Here is a 27,593-nt window from a genome sequence, read left to right as displayed (position 1 = left end):
GACTTCATCATTGTGACTGTAAATGGTGCAGTTACCCACCATAAACACAGAAATGTGAAGTATATGGTACTGCACAGTACTGGCAGCTGCTTGTGGGCAGTATAAGAGGGGAACAAAACAGAGTTGCCTTATTTGATGTCAGCTGGAAACATGCTTATTCGGTGACTCAAATTGTTTGCTTCCCTGGTAGGCCTGCAAATGACCAGCAAATCTCTCCTCCTGTTTTGAAGTTACGTAGGAACTTTAGCAATGATGGGGTAGAGAGATGGCAAAGCAGTTAAGCTTGCTGTGCAACCATGAAGAGCAGAGTTAAGATTCGAACACCCACCCATAGAACAAGATAGGTGTCCTGTAACCCTGCTTCTGGGGTATCAGTTAGGAGGATTGTTGCGGCTTGCTGGCTTCCATCAAAAAATTCTAGACTCAAGCTCCAGGTGCAAGGAGAGACCCTCAAAGGAGCAGGAAGAGAGTGATACAAGATGACACACAACTCCTCCTTCTGGAGGAGATAATGACTTGTGAGACTTTTTTTTTTTTTTTAAACCAAAACTGGAGCTAGAGAGATGGCTCAGTGGTTAAGAGCACTGACTGCTCTTCCAGAGGACCTGAGTTCAATTCCCAGCACCTACATGGTGGCTCAAAACTGTCTGTAACTTCAGTTTCAGGGGATCTGACACCCTCACACAGACAGACAGACATGCATGCGGGCTTTTTTTTTTTTTCCAAAACAAAACCACAATACTAATATAAAACTTAGAAAAATAATATCAAACACAATTAAATTAAAGTATACTTGATTTTCACAACAAAGTACAAATTTAAACTGCATAGAAGTACTATTACTTACCTATGAAAGTGAAAGACCAAATATTTATGATAACATATGCAAGTCCAGTTCTTCATATGAAGCCTTAGAGTCAAGTATGCTTTGGGACTCAAAGTTTCTAGATTTTTTTTTTTTAAAGAATATTCAGTCCGTGTACCAATGCTATAGGAAATAATGTCCCTAGCGGGCTATAGGATAAGAACCCTGTAATTATTATATTGATATTATATAAATATTCTGAGTCAGAATAAAAATAACTTTTAGGTCAATCAAAGTCAGATTTTGCTGTCAGATGCTTTCAAGTGAGGTCAAGTTTAAAATGCCTTCAAGTCAAGACAAGGTTTAAAACACCAAAAGCAGTTTTGCATGTCAGACTATTGGTATTCTTAGAACTATAGATAAAGGATTATAGATATATTAATATTAGCAAGTATCAATGGAAATACATTCCTGTGTGTTTTTGGTTGAAGTGTAGGTTGGTAAAAATGCTCTGAAGAGCAGTATGGTATTGTCAGAATCTGAAATCTGCATACATTTTGATCCAGTATTCTCATTTCTTTCTGTTGCCCTTATAGATAGGCCTATTTTCACATTTGCTAAAAATGTCAAGTTTAGAAAAGTATTCAGTTTAACCTTGCTACTGCTAACAAACATATTGTTAATGTTTTTTTATGTCTTAAATTATGCCTTAAATTTCTTTTAAATAAATTACAGGCCTTTTTTTTTTTTAAGAAGGCCCATTAAAAGAAAGAAATTTAGGTACTAATTTTGGCATTATCTTTCAAACAATAGGACCATATATATATATATATATATATATATATATATATATATATATATATATATATATGTACAGTTAATTCTCACTATTTGAGGTAGTCGTAGATTCTTTCTACCAGTTTGTACAAATGATGAACTAGGGAATTAGTGAATCATCATTTTAGGGTAGCCTAAGTATATCATGTCAAAGCCTCATCTGGACGTACTAGCATTATTGCATTTATAGTCATTGTGGCACTATCACAGTAGCCACGTTATGCAGGAAGCTGTGTCCACCAGCAGATATGCGAACAGCAGGAGACATGTACTTAATGTACAGACTTGTATTTTATAAAATATATATATATATATATATTTTAAAAATAGTTTTACAGAAAAATAGGAAAATAGTTGTTGTGTACAGTCTGTCTATGTGAAAGATGTACTAGAAACTAGAAAACCAAATTACACTGATAATAACTGGAAGGTGGTTTGAGAGGGAGACTTCAAGTATACAACGTTTGGTATTTGCTGAATTGCTATGTGTAGATATTACCTTGTTAAAATCAACCTCAAATGTAGTTCAATTGTGATTCTCCAATATTTTTTTTGTCTTATTTCATTCTATAAATAATTTTAAACATCATTCTAATAGCTCTTCACGTTGTTTTATGAATATAATTGAGCTAAAATGCATTATTTTTTTCCTTAGGAAATTTACCAATAAACTATTTATAGATACTTTTAAAAAAATTCTTTGCAAACCCTCTGCCTCTAAAACAAGTTTCTCTGTAAACTACCCTTCAAGCCATAGTGGTGCCAGATATGACCATACAGTCCTGTAATACCTGGGATCCTGGGCTACATGTTGAGACTCTGTCTCCAAACAAAAAGTAGGGTTTTGGAAAATAATTTGTTTTTAAATTACTCTTTCCAACAATTGAATGATGAATATGTATGACTTTGGACATTGCCAGAAATTTCTTTTACAGATGAAATTATTAATGAAGATTATTGTATTAATCAGTTTATTGAAATAAGTTATGTTCAGTTTAACATTAATGGATGGTTCTCATCTTCCAAGTCATAGTAAAAGTCAAAATGCAAAAATTTTAATGTCTTTTTCTTTTTAGATGGAAATTCCTTCTTCAAGTATTATAAACCAGTACATTGCTTGTCAAGGGCCATTACCGCACACTTGTAAAGATTTTTGGCAAATGACTTGGGAACAAGGCTCCTCCATGGTTGTGATGTTGACCACACAAGTTGAACGTGGCAGAGTAAGTTGTAGTTGAATCTGACCCATTACTTGGGCTCTTTTCAAATTACATTGTGTTTATGGACTCAGAATATTCTTTTGTAGCCTTTAATCTTCTCTTGTGGTTCCATGATTTGAATTATTATAGCTAAATACTTCAGACTGTGCCTAACACCATACTTGTGATAGAAATGTTACAATTCTTATCATTGTATTTGTTTAAAATCATGTATATCCAAGAGGCCTGTTTATGGAATATGTAAAGATTCCTTACAATTTAACAGTTAAATGACAAGATCATTTAAAAACTTGTCAAAGGATCTAAATAGACAGTTGCCCAAGATGATACACTAATATCTGTTAGGCACGTAAGAAGATAACTGGATATCAAAAAGTAAATGTAAATCAAAATCACAGTGAGACACTACTTTATATACAGTAGACTGATTCGAATTAAAGGGAGGCAGATAATGGCAAGTGTTGGTGAGAGAGTGGAGAAAGTGCAGCACTGCTCTGCTTACAGATTGAAAAGTGAAACATGGTATTTCTGTAAGTCATCAATTTCAGTACTATATATACTCAAGGAATCGAAGAGATGTCCATGCCTTCCCAACATTAGCCATGAAATGGAGATTCACATATTCTAAATCAAATGTAATATGTTCAAATTACTGAAGAATATTTGGTAATAGTAATAACTGAAGTATTGATACTAGAATTGGGGTGAGTCTGGAGAACATTATACTAAGTGAAAAGTTCTAACAACAAAAATTATTGTATGATTCTACTTTTATGAAGCATCCAGGATTGGCTGTTCCATAAGTATAAAAAGTAGATTAGTAGATGGCTAAGTCCATGTTTGAGAAAGAGGATGGAATGGAATAGAATGCACAGCAACTACTAATAAGTATGGGGTTTAGGGTATGGTGAAAATGTTCTAAAAGTGGTGAGGGTAATGGTTGCACAGTTCTTTGAAGTGCACTAAAAGCAATTGCACTTTAAGTGGGTGAGCTATATGATAATAAGGCTGTGATTATATAGTACAGACCACACATGTGCACACACACCTGTGGTAAAACTCTATCGGAATATAGCCAAACAGGATTGTAAAATGTGAATAATGACTGGGCAAGATGGCTAAGTCTGTAAAGTGCCTGCCATGCAAGCATGGGGACCTGAGTTCAGATCTCCGGCACCGATGGAACAGTTAGGTACGATAGATGTATTTGTAGCCCTAGAGCTGGAGGGGCAGGGTAAAGACAGACAAATCCCTGAGCTCATTGTCCAACCAGCTCGTCTAGCCAAATTGGATGCACTCCAAGTACAGTGACAGACCCTTTCTCCAGAAAAGTTACAGAGCGATGGAGGACACCCATTTGTGCACATGCACACTCATATATGTGCACACACATTCATACAATATCAAATGCACACATTAAAAACATTAGTAGTTGGAAGATCTAAGTGAAAGGTGTATTTTCTGTAAATTTGGAAGTTCTTAAAAATTAAAATACTTGAAAAGTTGGAGAATTTAAATTCCTACACCTAAAAATGTAATTTTGTGTATTTGATCCTGTTGATAATCAGGTTAAATGTCACCAGTATTGGCCAGAACCCACAGGAAGCTCATCCTATGGATGCTATCAAGTCACCTGCCACTCTGAGGAAGGAAATCCTGCCTATATCTTCAGGAAGATGACACTGTTTAACCAAGAGGTAAGAAGTCAAGAGTGTCTGTTCAGAAGAACTGATATAAAGACTTTGAAAGCCACAAATGTTTTTAGTTTGAGTAATAGATACCAGGAAACAAGAATTACTCAACTGTTGGCTAGAAAAATGGTTCAGCAGTTAAGAACACTTGCTGCACAGTCTTCAGGACCAGAGTTCAGATTCTAGCACTGATATAACAAGCTGGGCATAACTGCAAGTGCCAGTAACCCCAGCTCTGAGAAATCAGAGACAGAAGGATCCCTGGGGCTTTCTGGGTTCCACCATAGCTATGAGCAAGGGCCAGGTTCAGGGAGAGACCCTATTCGAAAGGAATGATTCTTCATACATTCACATAGACACATACACACATAAAAGTAAGTATCAACTGTTTGCTTTAATGGGGTAATTTGAATTACATAAATATTACTGTTCTGTATTATCATAAATGTATTTTCCACTTTTAGTGGTAAATGTGATAATCAGTTAATTGGGAGTTTGGCAAATATTATTAGTTACTAGTTTGCTTATTCATAACATTTGCTTATAAAAAATTTTAGTGTGTTGAGGCTGGAGAGATGGCTCAGAGGTTAAGAGCACAATTCCCAGCACCTACATGGTGGCTCACAACTATCAATAATGAGATCTGGTGCCCTCTTCTGACATACAGGCAAACTTGCAGAAAGAACAGTGTTTATATAATAAATAAGATAAATCTTAAAAAATTTAGTGCAATCAGTATTAGATTTGGATATTCCTGGGGCAATAGGTAAAGCTGTTAAAAGATGTCAAGTTGTTTTCCCTCTTTTCCAGTAGTAGAGAAGAGCAACATCACAATCTTGGTGATATGGGGAAGCAAAAGTCGCAGGCAGGGTCTTTGACAGCAAGCCCATTGCAGCTTTCTGACTGCCAGCTCATCTTAGTTCCACCACAGTCATTCCTCCTGGCTTCCAGTGCCAAAAGCAAACCCTGATTAATGAGTCACGGCTTGGTCCCCTAGTTGGAATATATATATGTAAAGGACATCATGCTGCTAGTCATGGCAGGCTCTCGAGACAGTCTGCTTCAGATTCATGGCCCGTAATTCATTCTTTCCCTGACAGCTGCCCATCATTTTGTGTCACTTTGTTTTTGAAACAGGGTATTACTACATAGACCTGGCTGGCCAGAAACTCATGCTGCCTCTCCTCCCAAGTGCTGGAATTTAATGTTTGCACCACCACACCCAGCAACACTGCCTGTCATTCTAAAGGGGGCCAAACTGCAGCACAGGCTGTGACGGCCCAGCCTTTTCCATCAGCAGTTAAACCCTTGAAAGTGGGAAGCACCTCTCCTCCAAGGGTGTGATGGTGACAAGTGAGGTAGAGCCTGTCTCACAGTAGAAGGAAGGAAGCAGGAAGCTGACACTGAGGGAAGCCAAAGTTATGGGGGAAAGTGACAGTCCATTCAAATAAGAGTCAGTTAAGTGTTTGGTGGCATACTGTGTGATCTGTAGGTTGAACCATTAAGATAGTTCTTCATTTTCATCTTTATTTTCTCAAGTAGATAACCGGGAGGGAGGGAGGGAGGTGTGTGTGTGTGTGTGTGTGTGTGTGTGTGTGTGTGTGTGTGTGTGCGCGCGCTCGCGCGCGTGTGCATATATGTTGTGTGTGTGTGTGTGTGTTTGTATGTAATGATGTCTGTCTTCAATGTCCTTTTTTTAGAGTCTATCTATAATTAGCCATGGCATTTTTATTTGTATATGCTGAGTATCTTAGAACTTGCAAAGATAAATTAATTTTAAAGTTTGAGCCAAATATAATCGAAGAAGAAATTTTCTACCAATATAAATGCATATACATTGATAGACAACAGACAGGTAGGTACTACTCCCAAAATTTGATTAACTTTTACTTCCATGTTCTCCCTTGAATGGAAATGGCATCCCCAGATTGAATGATGCTGAATGATAGTTACGTGTTTGAAAGTGTGTGAATAAGTAGTTCGATTGTATTTAGTCTTTCCATAAAGCCTTGTCAACCTAAAGGTGGTCCTGTAGAGCAGTAGATGTCATTTCATTTTTCACGTGAACGAAGGAAGCTCTGAAATCTTAAATGCCGTAACTGGCAGAGTCGAGATTTGAGCCAAGTTTCTCTATTAGTTCCCTCTAGCATTGCTCCCTCCCTCACCAAGTAGAATTAATCCTTTCTCAACTTGGTGTTTTTATTACATCTCATTTCTAATCTATGTGTATTGGGAGTTTTTATTTAAAAATGTATCACACTTGTGTGTGTGCAAGTGCTTGTGCTTTTGTCGTGGTGCACCTGGGGAGGGAAGACAACTTTTAGCATCTGGTCTCTTTTCCACCACGGGAGTCTCAGGGTTTGGACCCAGCTCCTCATTCTTGGCCACAGCATCTTAACTGCTGAGCCATTTCACTCTCCTGGGGCTTCCCCCTCTAGTCTTGATAATTGCACTTGCCTCATGTGAAGATTATCTCAGTTTTTGTTCATACTCACACGGAGGTTTTTACTTTACCGTCTTTGCTCACCTGGAATCTCTTTAGGTAACCCTTTAAGTAGTTCTCTGACCTTAATTTATTTCTGCCTATTGATTTGACTGCCGTGTTCAAAATTCTTAATAGATACAGAAGCTGAGTTAGAAAAGTGTAGTAATATGACAGGCAGTGGTGGCGCACACCTTTAATCCCAGCACTCAGGAGGCAGAGGCAGGTGGATCTTTTGTGAGTTCAAGGCCAGCCTGGTCTACAGAGCGAGATCCAGGACAGCCAGGACTGTTACACAGAGAAAACCTGTCTTGAAAAACAAAAAAAAACAAACAAACAAAAAAAGTAATATAAATTACTGGTCCTCAAAAGGATACAACTATTTCTTTGAAATATTGGATTTTAGTGAGTTTATACACTATGACAAGAGGAAAAGGGAAGGTGGTTTTTGCTTTCCTTCTAAAATTAAAACAGCATGACTGTTTATACTTTAAAGGGAATTCCTATGTCAAAATGTGTACCTTTTCATTCTCATTTAGAAAAATGAGAGTCGTCAACTCACTCAGATCCAGTACACAGCCTGGCCTGACCACGGAGTACCTGATGACTCCAGTGACTTTCTGGACTTCGTTTGTCATGTGCGGAACAAGAGGGCTGGGAAGGAAGAGCCGGTTGTTGTTCATTGCAGGTACTTGATTTCCTGTCCTTAGGAAGTGACTGACTGGCTGCTAGGGGAGTACCTACTGTACTTTGGCCTTTTATTGTGATTAATACTGTAGTATTTAGAGCCAAAGTGTGCTCTGAAGGTGGAAGACAAAGGAAATATTGTAATATAACAGTGTTAGAAATTATGGAAAGGGAAAAAATAGCTATTTTTTAGTTCTTTTCCTGTTTTAATATCTCTGAAATTGGAATTGTCTTACAATTGATTGTAACTTAGATCTGATGAAGTACTTCCTTTATCTTCATGTGTTTGTGTTGGTATAACAAGATATTCAAAACTGTAATTTATAAAAGCACTTGTGTAGTTTTCAGTTTTAGACTGCGAGACTAAGTGTGGCCAGCAGAGGCCCCTGGCACACAAACAAGGGGAGCTAATAAAGTGAACTTAGATAGCCTGTGGGCCTCTGGAGCTTCGCCAGTATGGAAAGTGTCAGATCCAACTGGTCGTCTTTTTTTTTTTTTTTTTTTTTTTTTTTTGCCCTTGGGCTTCCTCTAGATTTTTTTTCACTACTGTATTTTTGGTGATATTTTTAACTTTATCTTACTGTTTTCTCTTATTATTTTAACATTTTTGAGATGAGGTCTCATGTAACCTATGCTGGTCTTGTACCTTTTTTATAACTGAACCCTTCACCTCCCCAGTTCTGGGATTTACATGTGTACTCCCATCCCTGCCTTTAAAAAAAAAAGCCTTATGTTTTTATTTTTTTAATTCCCTTTCTTAGGTCCATCTGTTTATGTTTTTCACTATTCAGCAAGCTTTTTTCTTTTTTTGTTTTTAATCTTCTGTTTTTACCTCTCCCCTTTTATAACTTGTCTTTATTCTTCTTTTTCCTTTTATTTAACTTTTTTTTTGCATCTGTTTTCTCTCCTTTCCTGGCTTTTTCCTTCATCTCATTCATTACTACTAATTCCATGTTTGCTCTAAATAATTTTTGACTTCACAGTATACTTTCCATTAGTTTTGCCATTTTCTCTTCTTTGATCATTGATGGTATATTATGGACTTTGATCAATTTTGTTTGTTTGTTTTTGTTTTTTGAGACAAGGTTTCTCTGTGTAGCAATGGCTGTCCTAGAACTTGCTGTCTAGACCAGGCTGACCTTGAACTCAGAGGTCTGCCTGCCTCTGCCTCCCGAGTGCTGAATTAAATGCGTGCACCACTACTGCCCAGCTGGGCTTTTGTCAATTTTAACTGTACAACATACAGTGTGGTGTTACTATTGATAAACCAATTTGTTTCCATCTCCCTTAGTGGTATTGGGGGTCTAGCCTGCAAGAGTAGGCTGCTCACTAAGCAGACCCCCAAAGAAAACTGGAGTGAAAATCCACACCAATGGAAGCACCAATTAGAACATAGAAATACTCCTCCATTACTGAATTCAAAAATATTAAGACAGAGAAGATGGTGGGTGAATTTGCTGGGCGCTGGTGACACACGCACGTCTTTAATCCCAGCACTTAGGAGGCAGAGGCAGGCAGATCTCAAAAAAAAAAAAAAAAAACAACCAAAAAAGGTTGGGTGAATTCAAATGTTTTCCTATATAAACATATGAATGAACTAAGGATTTCATATCAGGACTTGGAAAGAAAGCTGTCAACACAGGAGAAAGTAAGCAAAGTGGATGGAAAAGTTAATGTGCACATGACTGAGGTATTCATCAAAGGAACTGAGGTTAATCAAACAAACAGAAATGGTGAAAATGAAAAACCCAGTAGAGCAAATGTGTAAAGAGAATATTGAATTCAGAAAGAATCACCCACAGACTAGACGAAGCAACAACAATAAAAGAAGAGCAGGATTGCGGACACGTGAAGACTGCTGTACAAACATGATGGCCTGAAAGAAAGTGAGCAGAAAGGCCCACCCACAACTTTCCAACCCCGTAAGATGTGATCAAGAGACAGAACCTAGCCAGGCGGTGGTGGCGCATGCCTTTAATCCCAGCACTCAGGAGGCAGAGGCCTGTGGATCTCTGTGAGTTCGAGGCCAGCCTGGGCTACCAAGTGAGTTCCAGGAAAGGCGCAAAGCTACACAGAGAAACCCTGTCTCAGAAAAAAAAAAAGAAAAAAGAAAAGAAAAAAAAAGAGACAGAACCTAGGAATCCCTGGTGTGGAAGGAGTCAACATAACAGCTAATGGCCTAGAACATCTATTCAATGAAAGTCTAGTAGTTTTCCAAATCTATGGAAGAAATAAACATCTAAGCCCAAGAGGTATTTAGAACCCCAAATTGCATGACTAGGCAAGAACCTCTCCATGGTACAATGTACTCAGAATGCCAAACGATAAAACACACAACAATATTAAAAAAACTCTAAGAGAGCATAGTGGATACAGATACAGACACAGGGATCTTTGTGAGTTTAAGGCCAGCCAGGACTACATAGTGAGCCCTTTCTCAAACAAAATAAAGCAAACTGTAGGTAAAAAAAACAGCAATTCACTTATAAAGGCAAGCATAGGAACTGGAGAGACGGCTCAGCAGTTAAGAACACCGGCTGCTCTTGCAGAGGACTAGATTTGATTCCCAGCACCTACGCCGTGGCTCATAACTGTCGGTAAGCCTAGTTCCAGAGGATTTGATGCCTTCTTCTGACTTCCTTGGGCCAGGAATGCATATGATGCACACACATAATACATATACATATACCTCTTTATATATAATTCATATATAAATCTGAAAAGCATGGTTGAGATAGTAAATGGTTTGGGGCAGAGTGGGGAGGAGGCAAGCACACCAGACCTTGCAACAGAAATTTTAAGAGCCAGAAAAGCATAGAATGCTGTATTTCAATCCCTGGAAGTGAATAACCAATAAAACTGCTATATCCAACAAAGCTACCTTTTAATATGAACAGAAATAAGGACATTTCAACACTAAAACAGTTCATGACCACTAAGCATTGCAAAAGATACTTAAAGGAATTCTAAAAACAGGGGAGTAGGAAAGATAGATTCAATCAAGAGAACACAGGAAAGAGTAAGTTTCATGAGAGGACTAAATGAACAAAGGATACCTAAACCCATCATACCATGTTCAACATAGTAAGACAGTGAAATTCCTAATGCAGACAGAGAAAGGGAAAAGAGCAACATTAGTCTAACCAACCACAACAACAACCAGCAAAGTGAGGCTGAAGGGAAAGAAAAGAGAAGAGAAGAAGACAGACTGAGGAGAGGAAAGACAAAAGAAGCGTGCCCCCAACATCATAACGACTACCTACAACACACCGGAGCCAACATTCTACTAACTGCAGAAAACCTGAACACGTCTCCTCTAGTCAGGAACAACTCACCTAGTCAGTGTAGCGCCATATACTTGGGCCAGTGTAATCTCAAAATGTTAGCTAGACTAATAAGACAAGAGAACAAAAACATAGAAATAATGAAGGGAAAAAGTTAGATTAGCCCTAATTTCTGGTCACATGATCCAATTTTTGAGAGACCTTAAAGATTCCATGAAAAATTTAACTCTGAAAAACACTTAGTAAAGTAACAGGATTAAAAAAAAAATGAGCATACAAAAACTAGGTTAGCTTTCATATATATCAGTAACAAATTTGTCAACAAAGAATTTGGGGCAGGGGAGTTCCATTGACAAAAGCTTCAATAAATAAAAGACCTAAGAATAAACATAATTAAGGACATTAAAGGCTTCTCCAATAAAACTGTTTAAATCCTGGAGAAAGTGATTGAAGACCCTGAAAGTTGAACAGACTTCCCATACTCATGGAGTGCCAGAGTAATTGTAAAAATGTCTGTGCTGCTAAAAGTAACTTACTGACTGAACATAATCCTGGTCAAAATTCTAGTGACATTCTCCACAGAACTGGAGCAGATGATCCTAAAACTCACATGATCCAAATAGCACACACACACACCCACATCAGAAGCAGAGTACATCACAATCCCTGATCTCAAGTTATACTATATTGCTATAGTGGCAAAACCAGTGGAATACTGGCATGAAGCAGACATGGAGACCAGTGAACTAGAATAGTGGACCCAGAAGTAAATGCACACAGTTACTTCTACCATTTTACAAGATTGAGACATACTTTTTTCTTTGGTAGTATCGGTCTCTTGTTAATCACAAATTATTCTTCAGCCCCAGCTGACAAGAAACAGCCAATTTTTTTTTTTTTTTTTTTTTTTTTTTTCGAGACAGGGTTCCTCTGTGTAGCTTTGTGCCTTTCCTGGATCTCACTCTGTAGCCCAGGCTGGCCTCCAACTCACAGAGATCCGCCTGGCTCTGCCTCCAGAGTGCTGGGATTAAAGGCGTGTGCCACCACCAATTGGCTGAAACAGCCAATTCTTAATTCAAAAATATCATATAAACAGCTCTGATAGGCTGCTTTTGAGAGTCTCCAATTCCCTCTGAAACTTCCCAAGTCAGGCCTCCATCATCTTGTTGCTCTTAGCATTATCTTCCAACAACTCATTAAGCTCCAAATACTCAATGACTTTTCCAGGTCAAAGCTCCAAATTTCCGACCTTTCTCCCATAAAATATCCCAAAGCATAAAAGCTACGTAGGCCTATCACAGCACGGCCTCGGTCTTAGACCAGTCTCTGCCCTATTTTAATTTTCTTCTGCTGTGATCAAACTCTGACCAAAAGCAACTTGGGAAGGAAAGGATTGACTTTACCTTAATAGTTGACTTTCCATTGTGGAGAAAAGTCGGGTCAGGACTCACCACAGAAACCTAGAGGCAGAAACTGAAGAACTACCGCAGTGGGTACTCCCTTGCGTCTACTGACTTCCTCATCTACTTTTCTTACATAGCCTGGGTACACCTGCCAAGGACACTGCTCACAGTAGTCTGGACCCTCCTATATCAATCAGCAATTAAGAAAACGTACCCCTCAACACATGCCCACAGGCCAGGCCAGTGGAGGCAGTTCCTCAATTGAAGTTTCTTCCTAGGTGACTCTCGTTCCTATTGAACTGATAAAAAGTAACCAGCCACACATATATTAGAGAAAAGACAACCTCCTCAATACATGGTGCTGGAAAAACTGGATGTCCACTTGTAAAAGAATGAAACTAGATTCATACTTCTCACTTTGCATAAATATCAATTTAAAATGGATCGGAAAACCTTAATAATCTGAAACTCCTAGAGGAAAGCGTAGGTCAACATTTCATGGCACAAGCAGGAACTTTCTGAAAAAGAGTAATAGCTCTGGAAGTAATGGCGAGAACCAACAAATGGAATTGAATCAGATTTTAAAGCTTCTGCACAACAAAAGAAATAATCCGTGGGGTGAAGAGATGCTCTTTGCCAACTGGAGATCTGCCAGGATTACTATCTAGAAAGATCAAAAACAAAATATCTATTCAGAAGCTAACAGTTCTCAAAAGAAGAAATAAAAATAGCCAATGAATGTATGAAAAAATGTTCAACATCCTTTAGTTACTAAGGAAATAGAAGTTAAAACTAGTTTGACATTCCATCTCATTCCACTCAGAACGGTCATCATCAAGAAAATATATAATGGTGAGGATGTGGAGAAAGATGAACCCTCATTCACTGCTTCTGAGACTATAGATTGCTCCAGCCTCTGTGGACATCAGTATGTAGGTTCCTCAAATATTAACTATCATATATACCATTGTTGAGTATATACTTGAAGCACCAGCGCACGTCAACACACAACAGAGATGTCTGTATTTATTGCTGTACTGTTTACAATAACACAGATATGGAACCAGTCTAAATGCCCAACAATAGATGAATGAATGAGGAAATGTGGTGCGTATGAACAATGAATTCAGTGGAAAGAAGAATGAAAATGCCATTTATAAGAAAGTTGATAGAACTGCAGATGATCATATTAATTAAAGTAAGCCAGGTTTAGAAAGACAGATTTTGAATGTTTTTGCTGATATTTACTGTAAGAAGAATACATAAGACATGCAGGTAAGAAGGGGACTACAAGGATGAAGGGAAAAATGGAAGGGAAGAGGGAGAGTTAATGGGAAAGATAGAATGTTCCATGTTTTTATCATAGAGAATCTAGATTTAAATATATATATTTAAATATATATAAATATATATTTATATATGTAAATATATATTTATATATATTTAAATATGAGACAGGAAAGCAAAAAAGGTACTGATGGTAGAGGGAGACCATGAGGAGTGTAGTGGGAGGAGGTTAAATGTGAGCAAAGTATCATGTTATGCATGGAAAATGTCATGAAACCCATCATTTTGAGTTCTAACTAAAAAAAAAAAAAAATTAAGAGGCCAATGTCGGGGCTGGAGTGATGATGGCTCAGTAGTTAAGAGTACTTGTTGTTTGTCAGAGGACCAGGGTTCAGTACCCAGCACTCACATGGTGACTATCAACCATCTGTAACTCCTGTTGCTGGGGATGTCACCACCTTCTGACCTCTGTGGGCACCAGGCACATACACTTGGTGCACATGAACCTGGGGCACTTGCATACGTGCAGGCAAAACACTCATGCACATAAAAATAAAATAGTTCTTTAAAAAACAAGTAAGATGCAGCGTCAAGAATGGTGAGGTGTTGTGGCTTCGTTATAGTAAAGAAATCTTCAGTAGGTACCATAGTTATGCTTATAGATTATGTCTTGGGCGGTTTTTTTTTAAGTATCTCAATGGTAAGTTTGATATAAATTAACTATGTTTAAAACATTACCTTATAAACCATAATTGTCATTTATGTATTTGTTAATGATATATTATTTTAGATCTACTTTGCATTTTAAAATGGTTTAAAATATTTAACAATTGACTTGCTCACTCTATGAAATAAAACCTTAAAATGAAATTGTTTTTCTTTGTTGTGATTTGATACTTTAATATTTCTGCAGAAAAGCCACAAGTTTAACAATTGCACAACTGAAACTTTGCATATCTCTCTCTCTTTTTGTTTTAGTGCTGGAATTGGAAGGACTGGGGTTCTTATTACTATGGAAACTGCCATGTGTCTCATTGAATGCAATCAGCCAATTTATCCACTAGATATTGTAAGAACAATGAGAGATCAAAGAGCCATGATGATCCAAACACCTGTAAGCACTATTCTTCATATGTACATGTATCTCCTAAACATGGTGGATCTTGTTATAACCTTCATTCTCTATCTTTTTTTCTTACACACAGACAAACACACTTATATATGACAGTGTCCTACTATGTAGCCAGGCCGCCTACAACTCACTATGTACCCCCAGGCTGGGCTCCAAATCCTCAGCCTCCTGACAAGTGTACATGCCATAGAGTGTACCTCTGAATTATACTTTATCTTTTTAATTCTTTCAGAAGCTAATATTTCATATTATAATAGTCACCACCACTTGGTATTAGACATAACAATACAGTGGAAGGCTGCCATGTTCATCCTTTTAGGTGTCATCTCTGTTTGCATTTTTGTTTGTTGTTTTGTTTTTTTCGAGACAGGGTTTCTCTGTGTAGCTTTGTGCCTTTCCCGGAACTCACTCTGTAGCCCAGGCTGGCCTCGAACTCACAGAGATCCGCCTGGCTCTACCTCCCATGCTGGGATTAAAGGTGTATGCCACCACCTCCCAGCTCTGTTTGCTTTTTATGCTGCAACAGAAGCAGATACCTATGGCCTACAATGTCTGAAATACTTATTATCTAGCCTTTGACAGAGACAGCTTTACCAACATGTAGATGGCTTAGCATGGTAACTCTTTTGAGTGTTTTCCTCATGGAATGCTGTCAGTGAGAGCATCCCTAAACTGGAAAGTCTTTGGTTTCTCGAGACAGGGTTTCTTTGTGTAGCTTTGACTGTCTTGGAACTCACTCTGTAGACCAGGCTGGCCTCAAACTCACAGAGTTCTCTGTCTCTGCCTCCCAAGTGCTGGGATTCAAGGTATGTGCCATCACCACCAGGCTAAACTGAAGAGTCTTAGTAGGACTTCGTTTGGGACCATAGCTGTGTTGGAAAGCCTTTCTTTTTCCTAGGAACTTAAACTGCATAACAACGACAAAATTCCTAGAAATTAAGCTGCTTATCCCTTGTATTCTCCACTGACTTTTCATTCTGCGTTAGAAATCAACAGAATCAAGAAACTTTAGAATTAGTGTTAAGATTGGTTTTTGTATTAATTAAACCAAAGTGAGATGTTGGCATTGTTAGTGGCAACAAGTTTACTTGGTGCTGTCTAGCCTAAGCACTCTAAAAGTGACTGTCATTTTCTAAGCTTCTAAATACAGAAAATCTCAAACTTACTCAAAAGTTGACATTGTAGTATAATAAAAACATTATAAATATCAAACATTTGCCAACTCATTTTATTTATTACACTCTCAATTTCTAATTATTTAAAACAAATCTTGGATGTCAGAAATATTTTAATATGTATCTAAAAGATAAGAATTGTATTTTTCTTTAAAAAATACCATTATCTCACCTAAATATAATTATAATTTCTTAATATTATCAAATAGTGTTCAGTTTTTCAGTTTCATAAAAACCTCACTTGTGAAATTTAAAACAACTTTATTATACAATTCACATGCCATAAATTTACCCTTTTAAAGCTTTACTTCAGTGGTTTTTCAGTACGTCGCAGAGGTTTGCCATCATCTCAATTTTTAGAACATTTTCATCATCCTATTAAGAATCTCCTTACTCATTAAGCACCTATTCCCATTTTTTCCTGATACCCTCCTTAACTATCCCTTAGCCCCAGGCTAAGCAAATAGGAATCAGTTAATGTATACTCTAATGTATATCAGCACTTCATTCCTTTTATTACTGACTAATTTTTCATTATATGGGTCTAGCACATTTTGTGTATTTCTCTATTGATAGATGAATGTTTAGATTGACACTGTTCCGTGAGCATTTATGTTCCATATGTTCTTATTCTGTTGGGTGTACTCAGGAGTAGAGCTGCTGGGTCAGTGAGCTAGGACACATCTGACCACTGAGCTTCATCCTCAGTCAAAGGCAACATTTTATATCCAATAGTGGAAAATAAGGGTTCCATGTCCTTAACATCATCAACATTTACCTTGTTTAAAAGAGAGTTTGTTTTGTATATGAATATGAAGTGTTATTGTGACTTTGATTTGCATTTTCTTAATAGCAATGTCAAGTGTCTTTTCTGTAAAAATTGTTTTGCTCATTTTTATTTGTCATTTTGTTGGATTTATATTTTCTAGATACAAATCTTACATGAAATCTATGTTTTCAAACACTTTCTTTCTTTTTGTTTCTTTTCTGTTTTTAAAATGGTCCCATTTATTTCATGTGTGCTACTTGTGTGTGGATGGGTATGTGCATGCAATGGCTCACCTGTAAAAGTCGGGGGTCTACTTACAGAAGTAGGTTCTCTTTTCCTCCTTGTGCATCCCAGGGACCAAACTTGGGTTATCTAGCTTGCTGGCTCTTTTGTGGGGGAGTTTTGTTGTTGTTTTGTTTTGTTTTATTTTACTTTGTTTTTCCTTAATGGTGTCATTTAAGACCCAAGTTTAGGTGAGGAATTAAGTACCCAACACCACATAAATAAATAACCAAATGTTTTCAACTCTAATGAAGTCTGGTATATTTTTTGATTTTTCATTGTAGAGGTCCTTGGTTAGGTTTATTCCTAGATATTTTATGTTCTTTGAGGCTCTTGTGAGTAGGCCGTGCCCATGATCTCTTTCTCAGCATGTTTGTTGGTGGGCTCTAGGTTTTTCTCTCAGAAAACCAACTCTTAGATTCAGTGATTCTTTGTATTATTTTGTTTCTATTTCATGATTTTCTACTCTGATTTTTATTATTTCTTGCCATATACTAGATCTGAATTTGTTTTGTTCTCATTTATACAAGTTCTTGAGCTGCACATCATTAGTCATTAATTAATTTGTGCTCTGTCTGACATTTAATGTAGGTGCTTGTAGCTATAAATCTTCTTTATAGGCCTGCTTTTAATGAGACCCAGAGGTTTTAATAGTTTGTGTTTTCATTTTCATTTAGTTCCAGGGATTTTAAAATGTCTTTCTGACTTCTTCTTTGCCCCAGGTGTCATTCAGTGGTTTGATCTCCATGAGTTAGTGTGCTTAGGAGAGATTTGTTTACTGTCAGTGAGGTTTATCGCATGAAAAGTCAGATAGGATGCATGGAATTCTTTCAGGTTTTTTAATTTGTTAAGATTTGTTTTGTGTTCCAGGATAGTCTATTCTAGAGAAACTTTCATGGGCTGTAGAATAGAATATATATTCTTTAGTATTTGGTGGTATATTCTGTAGTTAGCTGTTAAGTCCATTTGATGTATGATGTTATTTAATTCTGATGTTTATTTTTTCACCAGATGACCTGTCTATTGGAGAAAGTGTGGCATTAAACTCACCTAATATTAATAGGTTGATATTAATCTGTGTATTACACTTTTTATGAAGTTGAATTTTATGAGTTTGGTGCAATTATGTTGAGGATTGTAATGTCTTCTTGGTTAATTGTTCCCTTTAGAATGAAGTATCCTTCATCTCTTCTGGTTAGTTTTAAAGTCTGTCTTGTCATGTATTAGGATAGCAATGCCTGCTTGCTTCCTGGTCCCACTGCTTGGAATTCTTTCCATCCTTTTATTTTAAAGTGGTACTTATCTTTAAAGCCAAGGTAAGTTTCTTATAGACAGCCAAGGATAGATTTTTGTGTCTGTTGATTGGAAAGTTGAGGCTATTGATATTTCAAGTTGTTATTGAAAGGTGTGTATTGATTGCAGTCATTTAATTTATTTATTTATTTAGCTGTTTGTATTGTTAGTTGTACCTTGTGATTCAGGAATTATAGCTTTGTTTGTTTCCTTTCTTTGGTCTCTTTCTTTCTATGCTTACTTCTTTCTTTAGGCCTAAGTATTGCTTCCAGTATTCTCTTTAGGGCTGGTTTGTTGAACACAAATTCTTTGCCTATTTGTATCATGGAAAGTTTTTCTTTCTCTTTCAACTTTAGCTGACAGTTTTGCTGGTTTCCACTGAAAAATAATCTATTATTCTTTATATGTGGCTTGTATTTTTTCTCTCGTGGCTTTTTGTACTTTTTTCTTTATGTTTTGATCCATTCCATTTGTAAGGCCTTCTGACTTTTCTAATTGGGTTACTAAGTTTTCCAATTCCAACTTCATTCCAGTTTGAGTTCTCTTTAATATTTCCCTTAATTGAACCTTAGTTTTCCAACCCTGTATATTATCTTGGTTCATTCAGCCTTATTTGTATTTTTCTTGTGCAACACTCAGGCATTTATTCTCTTTAAGTTTATTTTCTTCAGGTTCATTGAGTTATTTCATCGTATCTTCTTTTATTTTGTTTTGTTTTGTCGTGTGTCGTCCCCACCACCACACACACACACACACACACACACACACACACACACACACACACACACACAGGGTTTTCTCTGTGTGATAGCCCTGGCTGTTCTGGATCTTGCTCTGTAGACCAGGCTGGCCTCCAAAGTGCTGGGATTAAAGATGTTTGCCACCACACCTGACCTATGATTGTTCTTTTAAGTTCTGGGTCCTGGGCTTCATCTAGGTAATTCTCATTAGACATTATAGGACTAATCTATAGGACTGCTATATTTTGGCAGGGACTGATAGACTTTGTCTTGGGTTTTCATTTTGCTTTCATATTTATGAATTTTCAGAACTTTACAGAATTTTCACTTATTCTGTGTCTGATGTGGACACAGCATAGGATGTGCAGGTCAGGCTAGGTCTGAAGTTTGCATATGGTGATAATGGGATGAAGTCAGGTGGATGCAGGGGATTAGGCTGACATACAGGAGGCTGGAGACTGGGGACATTGTGGTAGGGGCTCATCAGACTAGGCGTCAGACTAGGCATCAGATGTAGGATCTAGACTAGATCTAAGGATTTGGAAGGGTGCTGAAGAAGTAGGATCTGCCAGGGCACATTGGGTTGGTCTGGGCCTGGAGGTTGAGTGTGGCTCAGGTGGGGGTGAAGTCAGGTGCACAAAGGTTTTGGGTCCCCCCCCTTTTTAATTGTGATAAAATACACATAACAAAACTTACCATTTTAACCATATTTTATGTATGCATTTCAGTAGTATTGAGTATATAGCCTATCGAACTAGGATTTTTTCATACCCATTAAACAATTCTTCATACCCATTCCCCCAAGCCTCTAGTAACCACCGTTCTACTTCTTGTTTCCGAGTTTGATGTCTCCTAGAAGTGTTCATACGTACTTATCTACTTCTGACTGCCTTAGTTCAGATAAATATCTTCATAGTTGACCCATTTTGTAGCCGTGCCAGAATCTCCTTTCTTTTCAAAGATGAACCATATGCCCTTGTTTCATATACTACATTTTGTTTGATCATTTCTCTGATGGTAGGCATGTGACTTGTTTCTAGCTTTTGACTATTATGAATAAAGCTGCCATGATGGAGGGTATATAGACTATCTCTTTGAGACTGCAGTTTGTTTTCTTTCAGATCTGTACCCAGAAGTAAAGTTGCTGGATCATGACAATCAGAATGGTTGTTTTTAGTTCAAATAATGGCCTTGTCTTAGTTAGGGTTTCTATTGCTGTGAAGAGACACCATGACCATGACAACTCTCATAAACAAAAACATTTAATTGAGGTGGTGGCTTACAGTTCAGAGGTTTAGTTCATTATCATCTTGGGAAGCATAGCGGCATGCAGGCAGACATGGTGCTGGAGACATAGCTGAGAATTCTACTTCTTGGTCTGAAGGCAACAGGAAGTGGTCTATTTCATTGGGTGTAACTTGAACATATATGAGACCTCAGAGCTCGCCTCCACAGTGACACACTTGCTCCAACAAAACCACACCTACTCCGATAAACCACACTTCCTAATAGTGCCGTTCCCTTGGAACATTTTCTTTCAAACCACCACAAGCCTGCACATTTGAATTAGTTTATATGTCTTCTAAGTTCTAAATTTCTTTTAGTCAAAAACCTCCTCCTGTACCTTCTGTCATTTTTTTTGTTTTTTTTTGTTTTGTTTTGTTTTCCCATTTCATTTAATGAACAAACTGAGTTACTTGTATTATTATCATTCCCAGAGTCTCTGATGGTTTAGTTTATATCCTCAAGGTAGTGCTTGCTGTCTGTATTTCCTCAAAGTGACAGATGGAGCCATAGGCTTAAACAGTTCAGGTTGGTAATTCTTTCCTCAGAAAGCACATGATGTTTGATTATCATTCTTTTTGTGATATTGGCACCCTTGGGTGATATATACCTCTATCCGTTATTCATCGGGTTTGTGAAGTAATGGCATTCTGTGTGTTTGCTTGGCTTTAGCATTTACTGGGTTGCTCCCAAATTCATGTTCAGCTACTTCATTAAATAGAATGATTCTTTAAAAGATGTATTTATTTTTATTTTCTGTGTATAAAGCTTTCACCTGCATGTATGTATGTACAACATGTGTGTTCCAGGTGGCCCTGGAGGCCAGAGCGGGGCTCAGATCCCCTGGAACTGGAGTTAGAGATGGCTATGGGCTACTGAGTGTGTGCTGGGGATTGCACCCAGGGCATTCTGGAAAAGTAGATAGTGCTTATTTGAATCTTAGATGGTCTTTTAATAAAAACCCAAAGACAGACATAAGGGTGAAAGCTGAAAGAACAGAGAAGCAGAACAGCCAACAACTAGTTCTTATCTCTATGAAATCCTCAGTCTAAAGAGGGTGAGTTCCTGTTTCCTCCCACCTTATATATCTTTTTCTGCCCAGACATCACTTCCTGGGATTAAAGATGCGTGTGCTTCCCAGTACTGGGATTAAAGGTGTGTGCCACCACTGCCGACTCTGTTTCCGGTGTGGCCTTGAACTCACAGAGATCCAGATGGATCTCTGCCTCCCGAGTGATAGGATTAAAGATGTGTGCCACCACTGTCTGGCCTCTATGTCTAATCTAGTGGCTGGCTCTGTCCTCTGATCCTCAGGCAAGTTTATTAGGGTGCACAATATATCACTACAAGTGCTCTTAAGGACTAAGCCATTTCTCCAGCTCCTAGAATGATTCTTTAAAGATAAATACTTGATTCTTTCCCTTGATTTACAAGTGCTGTTTTATTTGTTACTGTGTTTTACAGTGCTGGCATGGAATCCAGGGCATCATCACACATGCTGCACAAGTGCTCTGTCACTGAGCTCCCCAGCCTAGATTTTCAGTGTCAGCTCACTAGTCAGTGCCAGCAACTGACTTTTGTTTGTTTTAGTACAATTTAAAGACTGTGCGTCTAGCTGGTTGTAGTGATGCATGCCCTTAATCCCCAGGACTCTGGAGGCAGAGACAGAGCTCTGTGAGTTCAAGGTGCTAGATGTAACACGAATTGCTAAACGGTCTTACTAATAAAAAACCTAGAGTCAAATATTGTGCTAAAAGCTGAAGGATCAGAGAAGTAGAGCAGCAAGCCACTAGTAGTAGTAGTAGTAGTTCTTCTTCTTCTTCTTCTTCTTCTTCTTCTTCTTCTTCTTCTTCTTCTTCTTCTTCTTCTTCTTCTTTTTAGTTTTTTTTTTTTTTTTTTTTTTTTTTTTTAAGATTTTTTTCGAGACAGGGTTCTCTGTGTAGTTTTGGTGCCTGTCCTGGATTTCGCTCCATAGACCAGACTGGCCTCAAACTCACAGAGTTCTGCCTGGCTCTGCCTCCCAAGTGCTGGGGTTAAAGGCGTGCACCACCGCCGCCCAGCAAGCCACTAGTTCTTACCCCTACAGAATCCTCCACCCAAAGAGAGCGAGCTCGTCTCTCCGCCCAGCTCTATCAGTTCCTGTCTGTCTATGCAGACTCCAGACCTTTATGGTTATTTAGTGGCTAGCTCCTCCTTCTGATTTTCAGACAAGCTTTATTTGTTAGAGCACAAATAAAATATCACCACATTGAGACCCTGTCTCGAAGAAGAAAAAGAATCAAAAAGAAAAAAAAAAGTTATGTATGTAAACATATTTGATGTGTTTCAATCCATATCTAGTTACTTTTCTCAATGATGCCCAAAATTATCCTGTGGTTTGGCCAGTGGGAGCCTCATGCTGGGTTCCTAAGTCCTTTTCTCAGGACCATAATAACTTTAGCAACTTCCTTGCTGTCAAAAAACATTGCTAAGCCAGGCTTTGTATTTTATGCCCCAGATTTGGAAACAGTAATTTTTTCAATAATTCTTCCTTCTGTTTATTGAGAAATTATTTTAGATGCTACTCTCTGAGTGCTTGGGTGGGGTATTGTTATTGTTGATATGTTTCTCTAAATTGTCAGAGATAGGAAAATACACTTATGATGTAATGTGAATTCAGCAATGGTATTTTTTTTCTTAACTTTCTTTACCCTTTTCTCCTTGTTTAACAAGAATACATGTCACAGTTTCAAAATGACAGTGCTGACATCACATACACAGAATGGTTATGAAGAGTTCTTGGTTTCCCACAGTTCTCTTTGAACTTGGATGTAACTACAAAACATAGTCAGTTACTGTCTTAAAATTGCTCCAAATAACTGGTTATGTCATCAGTTAGATACAGGCATGTTGATTTGTTATAGGATATTGTCAGTTTTATATTTTAAATCTATAAACATAGAAAGGTAGGGGCTGGAGGGATGGCTCAGTGGTTAAGAGCACTGGCTGCTCTTCCAGAAGACCCAGATTCAATTCCTAGCACCCCCATGGCAGTTTACAGTTGTCTATAATTCCAGTTCCGGGGAACCAACACCCTCACACAGACACAACAACAATGCACGGGGGAAAAAGTAAATAAATCATTAAAAATGAAGAAGAAAGTTGTATTTGATGGAGTCTGATCTCTGTCCCTCTCCTTCTCCCTTTTCCCTCCATCCTTTCATGAAAACATTTTAAAGATTCATCATATTCTTCTTTTAAAAAAAGCTAAACTAGCCTGGCGCACACCTTTAATCCCAGCACTCGGGAGGCAGAGCCAGGTAGATCTCTGTGAGTTCAAGGCCAGCCTGGTCTACAGAGTGAGATCTAGGACAGGCTCCAAAACTACACAGAGAAACCCTGTCTGGGGGGGGGGGGGGAGCTAAACCAACAGTAAGATTTTAAATATATGTTTTATTTGTCTTTTTTATGTTTGTTTCTTTGTTTGTTTTTCAAGACAGAGTTTCTCTGTATAACAGCTCTGGGTGTCCTGGAATTTGCTTTGTAGACCAGGCCGGCCTCAAACTCACAGAGATCTGCCTGCCTTCTCCTTTTTTAATAAATATTGTACATTTTATTCCTCGCATGTTAATTTTTTTTTTTTTTTTCAGAGACAGGGTTTCTCTGTGTAGCTTTGCGCCTTTCCTGGAACTCACTATGTAGCCCAGGCTGGCCTCAAACTCATGGAGATCCACCTGGCTCTGCCTCCCGAGCGCTGGGATTATAGGCGTGTGCCACCACTGCCCGGCGCATGTTAATTTTTTTATGTGGCACACAGAGAGAGACAAAGAATAAATGTGCAAGTATGTATGGAGGCCACAGGAGGCTGTTAGATGTCCTTCTTTGTCACTCTCCACTTGATTCTCATGAGTAAGGGTCTCACTGTCCCTGGAGCTCAGCTGGCAGCCAGCAAATCATATTGCTCTCCTGTGTCTGCCCTGACACCCCCATAAATGCCCAACCTTTCAAGTGGGTGTTGGAGACAGGAATCCAACTGCTCATACTTCTTTACATATTCTTACCTTCTGGTCTATCACCCCAGTCCCTCCTTGCCTTTTGTTGTTGTTGTTTTGCTTTTTTATAAACCTTTCAACAAATAATACCATCCTTAGAGACCAAGTGTTTCACCCAAAAGCCTCTGTTACCAATCCCACTCAACAAAGTGTTGGAAAACCAGTGGAACTTGCTGGGATGGATTTCTAGGTTATTCCTGCTGCATAATAGCAGAGACAAAAGCCAGGCTGAGAGGAATGTAGAATAAAGGAATGGAAATAGTTCTTCCACAAGTCACAAGGACTGGTCAAATGAGATTAATAGATTCAGATACACCTTTCTTCCTGTCATTTATACCTCTGGGAGAGGGAAAATCAATTTTCTCCAATAGAGTAACATTGGATATATCAACCACTTGAGGGCAGGCCTCATGTTCAGGAGTAGTTGACCAATATATAATAGACTCACAGTTTGTGTGTGTGTGTGTGTGTGTGTGTGTGTGTGTGTGTGTGTGTGTGTGTGTGTGCTTTTATTACAGTTTGGTGTTTTGTTTTTTAAAAAAATAATAATAGGCCGGGCGGGGTGGTGGCGCACGCCTTTAATCCCAGCACTCGGGAGGCAGAGCCAGGCGGATCTCTGTGAGTTCGAGGCCAGCCTGGGCTACCAAGTGAGTTCCAGGACAGGCACAAAGCTACACAGAGAAACCCTGTCTCGAAAAACCAAAAAAAAAAAAAAAAAAAGAAAAAAAATAATAATCTTGCAACCCTACCTTAGTTTCAAAAAGTTATTTTGACCACTCATGACTACCTTGTTGTGACTACCTGCTGTTATAACTACCTTGTTATGCCCACCTTGCAACCATGTCTTTGTTTCAGGAAGTTGTTAGGAGTAGCTTGTTATGCTTATGCTCTGCTCCTGTAACCCTGACTATATGGTAGAATATTATTTTAAGGTATGTTACTTTTGTTTATGCTCTGGAACATTTGTTTAATGATGCAAAGACCTATTACATTTGTTTGATTGAATAAAACTAGCTGACAGGAAGTGGTAGGGAGGAACCAGGTGGAGAAGGGCTTTGAAGTGAGAGCTGGGAGAAGGATGCCTGACTTTTGGGGAGATGTCAGCAAGGAGAAATTAGCTACTTGCTATTCAGCTTCTCTGAGCGAGCAGAATTCCACCTCAGCCTCTGAATCTTCAGTTTTTTAGATGGACAGAGATTTAGATAAATTCGCTTATAGCTTTGAAAGAACCAGTGCCTGAGGGACTAGAATCCCTTCAGGCTATGGCCCTCGCTGCCGAATTGCTGCTGGTAGAGGCAGAGTTGCTGTTGCTGATTAGGACAGCCATTGTTTTTTCATTTATTTATTTATTTATTTATTATCAGCTTGATACAGTATAAATTCTTATCCAAATAGTGACATGTTTCACTGAGGCTTGACCAGTAATTGTGTAAAACCAAAACTTATTATAAGCCACAGTCATCCTAGGGTCCCCCCTGCTATATAGCCTCCCTGGTTCTGTGGGTTGCAGTCTGATTGTTCTTTGCTTTATATCTAGAATCCACTTATGAGTGAGTACATACCATGTTTGTCCTTCTGGGTTTGGGTTACCTCACTCAGGATGATATTTTGAAGTTCCATCCATTTGCCTGCAAATTTCATGATGTCATTGTTTTTTACTGCTGAGTAGTACTCCATTGTGTATATGTACCACATTTTCTTAATCCATTCTTCAGTTGATGGGCATCTAGGTTATTTCCAGGTTCTGGCTATTACAAATAGTGCTGCTATGAACATAGTTGAGCATGTATCTTTGTGATATGATTGAGCATTCCTTGGGTATATGCCCAAGAGTGGTATGGCTGGGTCTGGAGGTAGATCGATTCCCAATTTTCTGAGAAACCACCATACTGATTTCCACAGTGGTTGTACAAGTTTGCACTCCCACCAACAGTGGAGGAGTGTTCCCTTTGCTCCGCATCCTCTCCAACATTGACTGTCATTAGTGTTTTTGATCATAGCCATTCTGACAGGTGTAAGGTGGTATCTCAGAGTCGTTTTGATTTGCATATCTCTGATGACCAAGGATGTTGAACATTTCTTTAAATGTCTTTCAGCCATTTGTGATTCTTCTTTTGAGAATTCTCTGTTTAGCTCTTTAGCCCATTTTTCAATTGGATTGTTCAGTATTTTGATGTCTAGTTTCTTGGGGAGATCAGTCCTCTGTCAGATGTGGGGTTGGTGAAGATCTTTTTCCACTCTGTAGGCTGTCTTTTTGTCTTATTGACCGTGTCTTTTGCCCTACAAAAGCTTCTCAGTTTTAAGAGGTTCCATTTATTAATTGTTGTGCTCAGTGTCTGTGCTGTTGGTATTATATTTAGGAAGTGATCTCCTGTGCCAATGCATTCAAGAGTACTTCCTACTTTCTCTTCTATTAAGTTTAGTGTAACTGGATTTATGTTGAGGTCTTTGATCCACTTGGACTTGAGTTTTGTGCATGGTGACAGATATGGATCTATTTGTAATCTTTTACTTATTGACATCCAGTTATGACAGCACCATTTATTGAAGATATTTTCTTTTTTCTTGGTTTTTTTTTTTTTTTTTTTTTTTGGTTTTTCGAGACAGGGTTTCTCTGTGTAGCTTTGCGCCTTTCCTGGAACTCGCTTTGGAGACCAGGCTGGCCTCGAACTCACAGAGATCCGCCTGGCTCTGCCTCCCGAGTGCTGGGATTAAAGGCGTGCGCCACCACCGCCCGGCTCTTTTTTCTATTGTATAGTTTTGGCTTCTTTGTCAAAAATCAGGTGTTCATATGCGCCTGGATTAATGTCAGGATCTTCAGTTCGATTCCATTGGTCTGTATGTCGATTTTTATGCCAGTACCAAGCTGTTCTTGTTACTATAGCTCTATAGTAGAGCTTGAGGTCAGAGATGGTGATGCCTCCAGAGGTTTCTTTATTATATGGGATTCTTTTAACTATCCTGGGTCTTTTGTTTTTTCCATATGAAGTTGAGTATTTTTCTTTCCAAGTCTGTGAAAAATTGTGTTGGGATTTTGATGGGGATTGCATTGAATCTGTAGATTGTCAACCTTTTTCATACAGCAAGTTGATGGCAACTTAAATGTTTCCTAATTTTTTTGTTTTAAAAGAGTGAGTATATATTTTCAGTTACTTTTCAAGTTTATTTTTGAATTAGATTTTCTAGAAGTG

General features: G+C 38.2%; 1 protein-coding gene across 4 annotated transcripts in view; it reads left to right on the top strand.

Annotated features, from left to right (window-relative positions):
• The window catches only part of Ptpn4 (protein tyrosine phosphatase non-receptor type 4), a 192,490-nt gene that overhangs the window by 156,560 nt on the left and 8,337 nt on the right, over window positions 1-27,593 (top strand). For all 4 annotated transcript variants that reach the window (XM_052736736.1, XM_052736739.1, XM_052736738.1 and 1 more), the window contains 4 exons: window positions 2,719-2,865; window positions 4,431-4,559; window positions 7,575-7,723; window positions 14,675-14,810. In XM_052736736.1, the coding sequence (XP_052592696.1) occupies window positions 2,719-2,865; window positions 4,431-4,559; window positions 7,575-7,723; window positions 14,675-14,810 (561 nt within the window). The remainder of the gene's footprint in view (window positions 1-2,718; window positions 2,866-4,430; window positions 4,560-7,574; window positions 7,724-14,674; window positions 14,811-27,593) is intronic.

This window comes from Peromyscus californicus, unplaced genomic scaffold, assembly GCF_007827085.1.
Source record: "Peromyscus californicus insignis strain IS unplaced genomic scaffold, ASM782708v3 Scaffold_14__1_contigs__length_90479793_seg_2, whole genome shotgun sequence".
Classification (NCBI taxonomy): Eukaryota; Metazoa; Chordata; class Mammalia; order Rodentia; family Cricetidae; genus Peromyscus; species Peromyscus californicus.
Note: the sequence above shows the minus strand (reverse complement) of the source record. Positions and strands in the feature narration are given on the sequence as shown.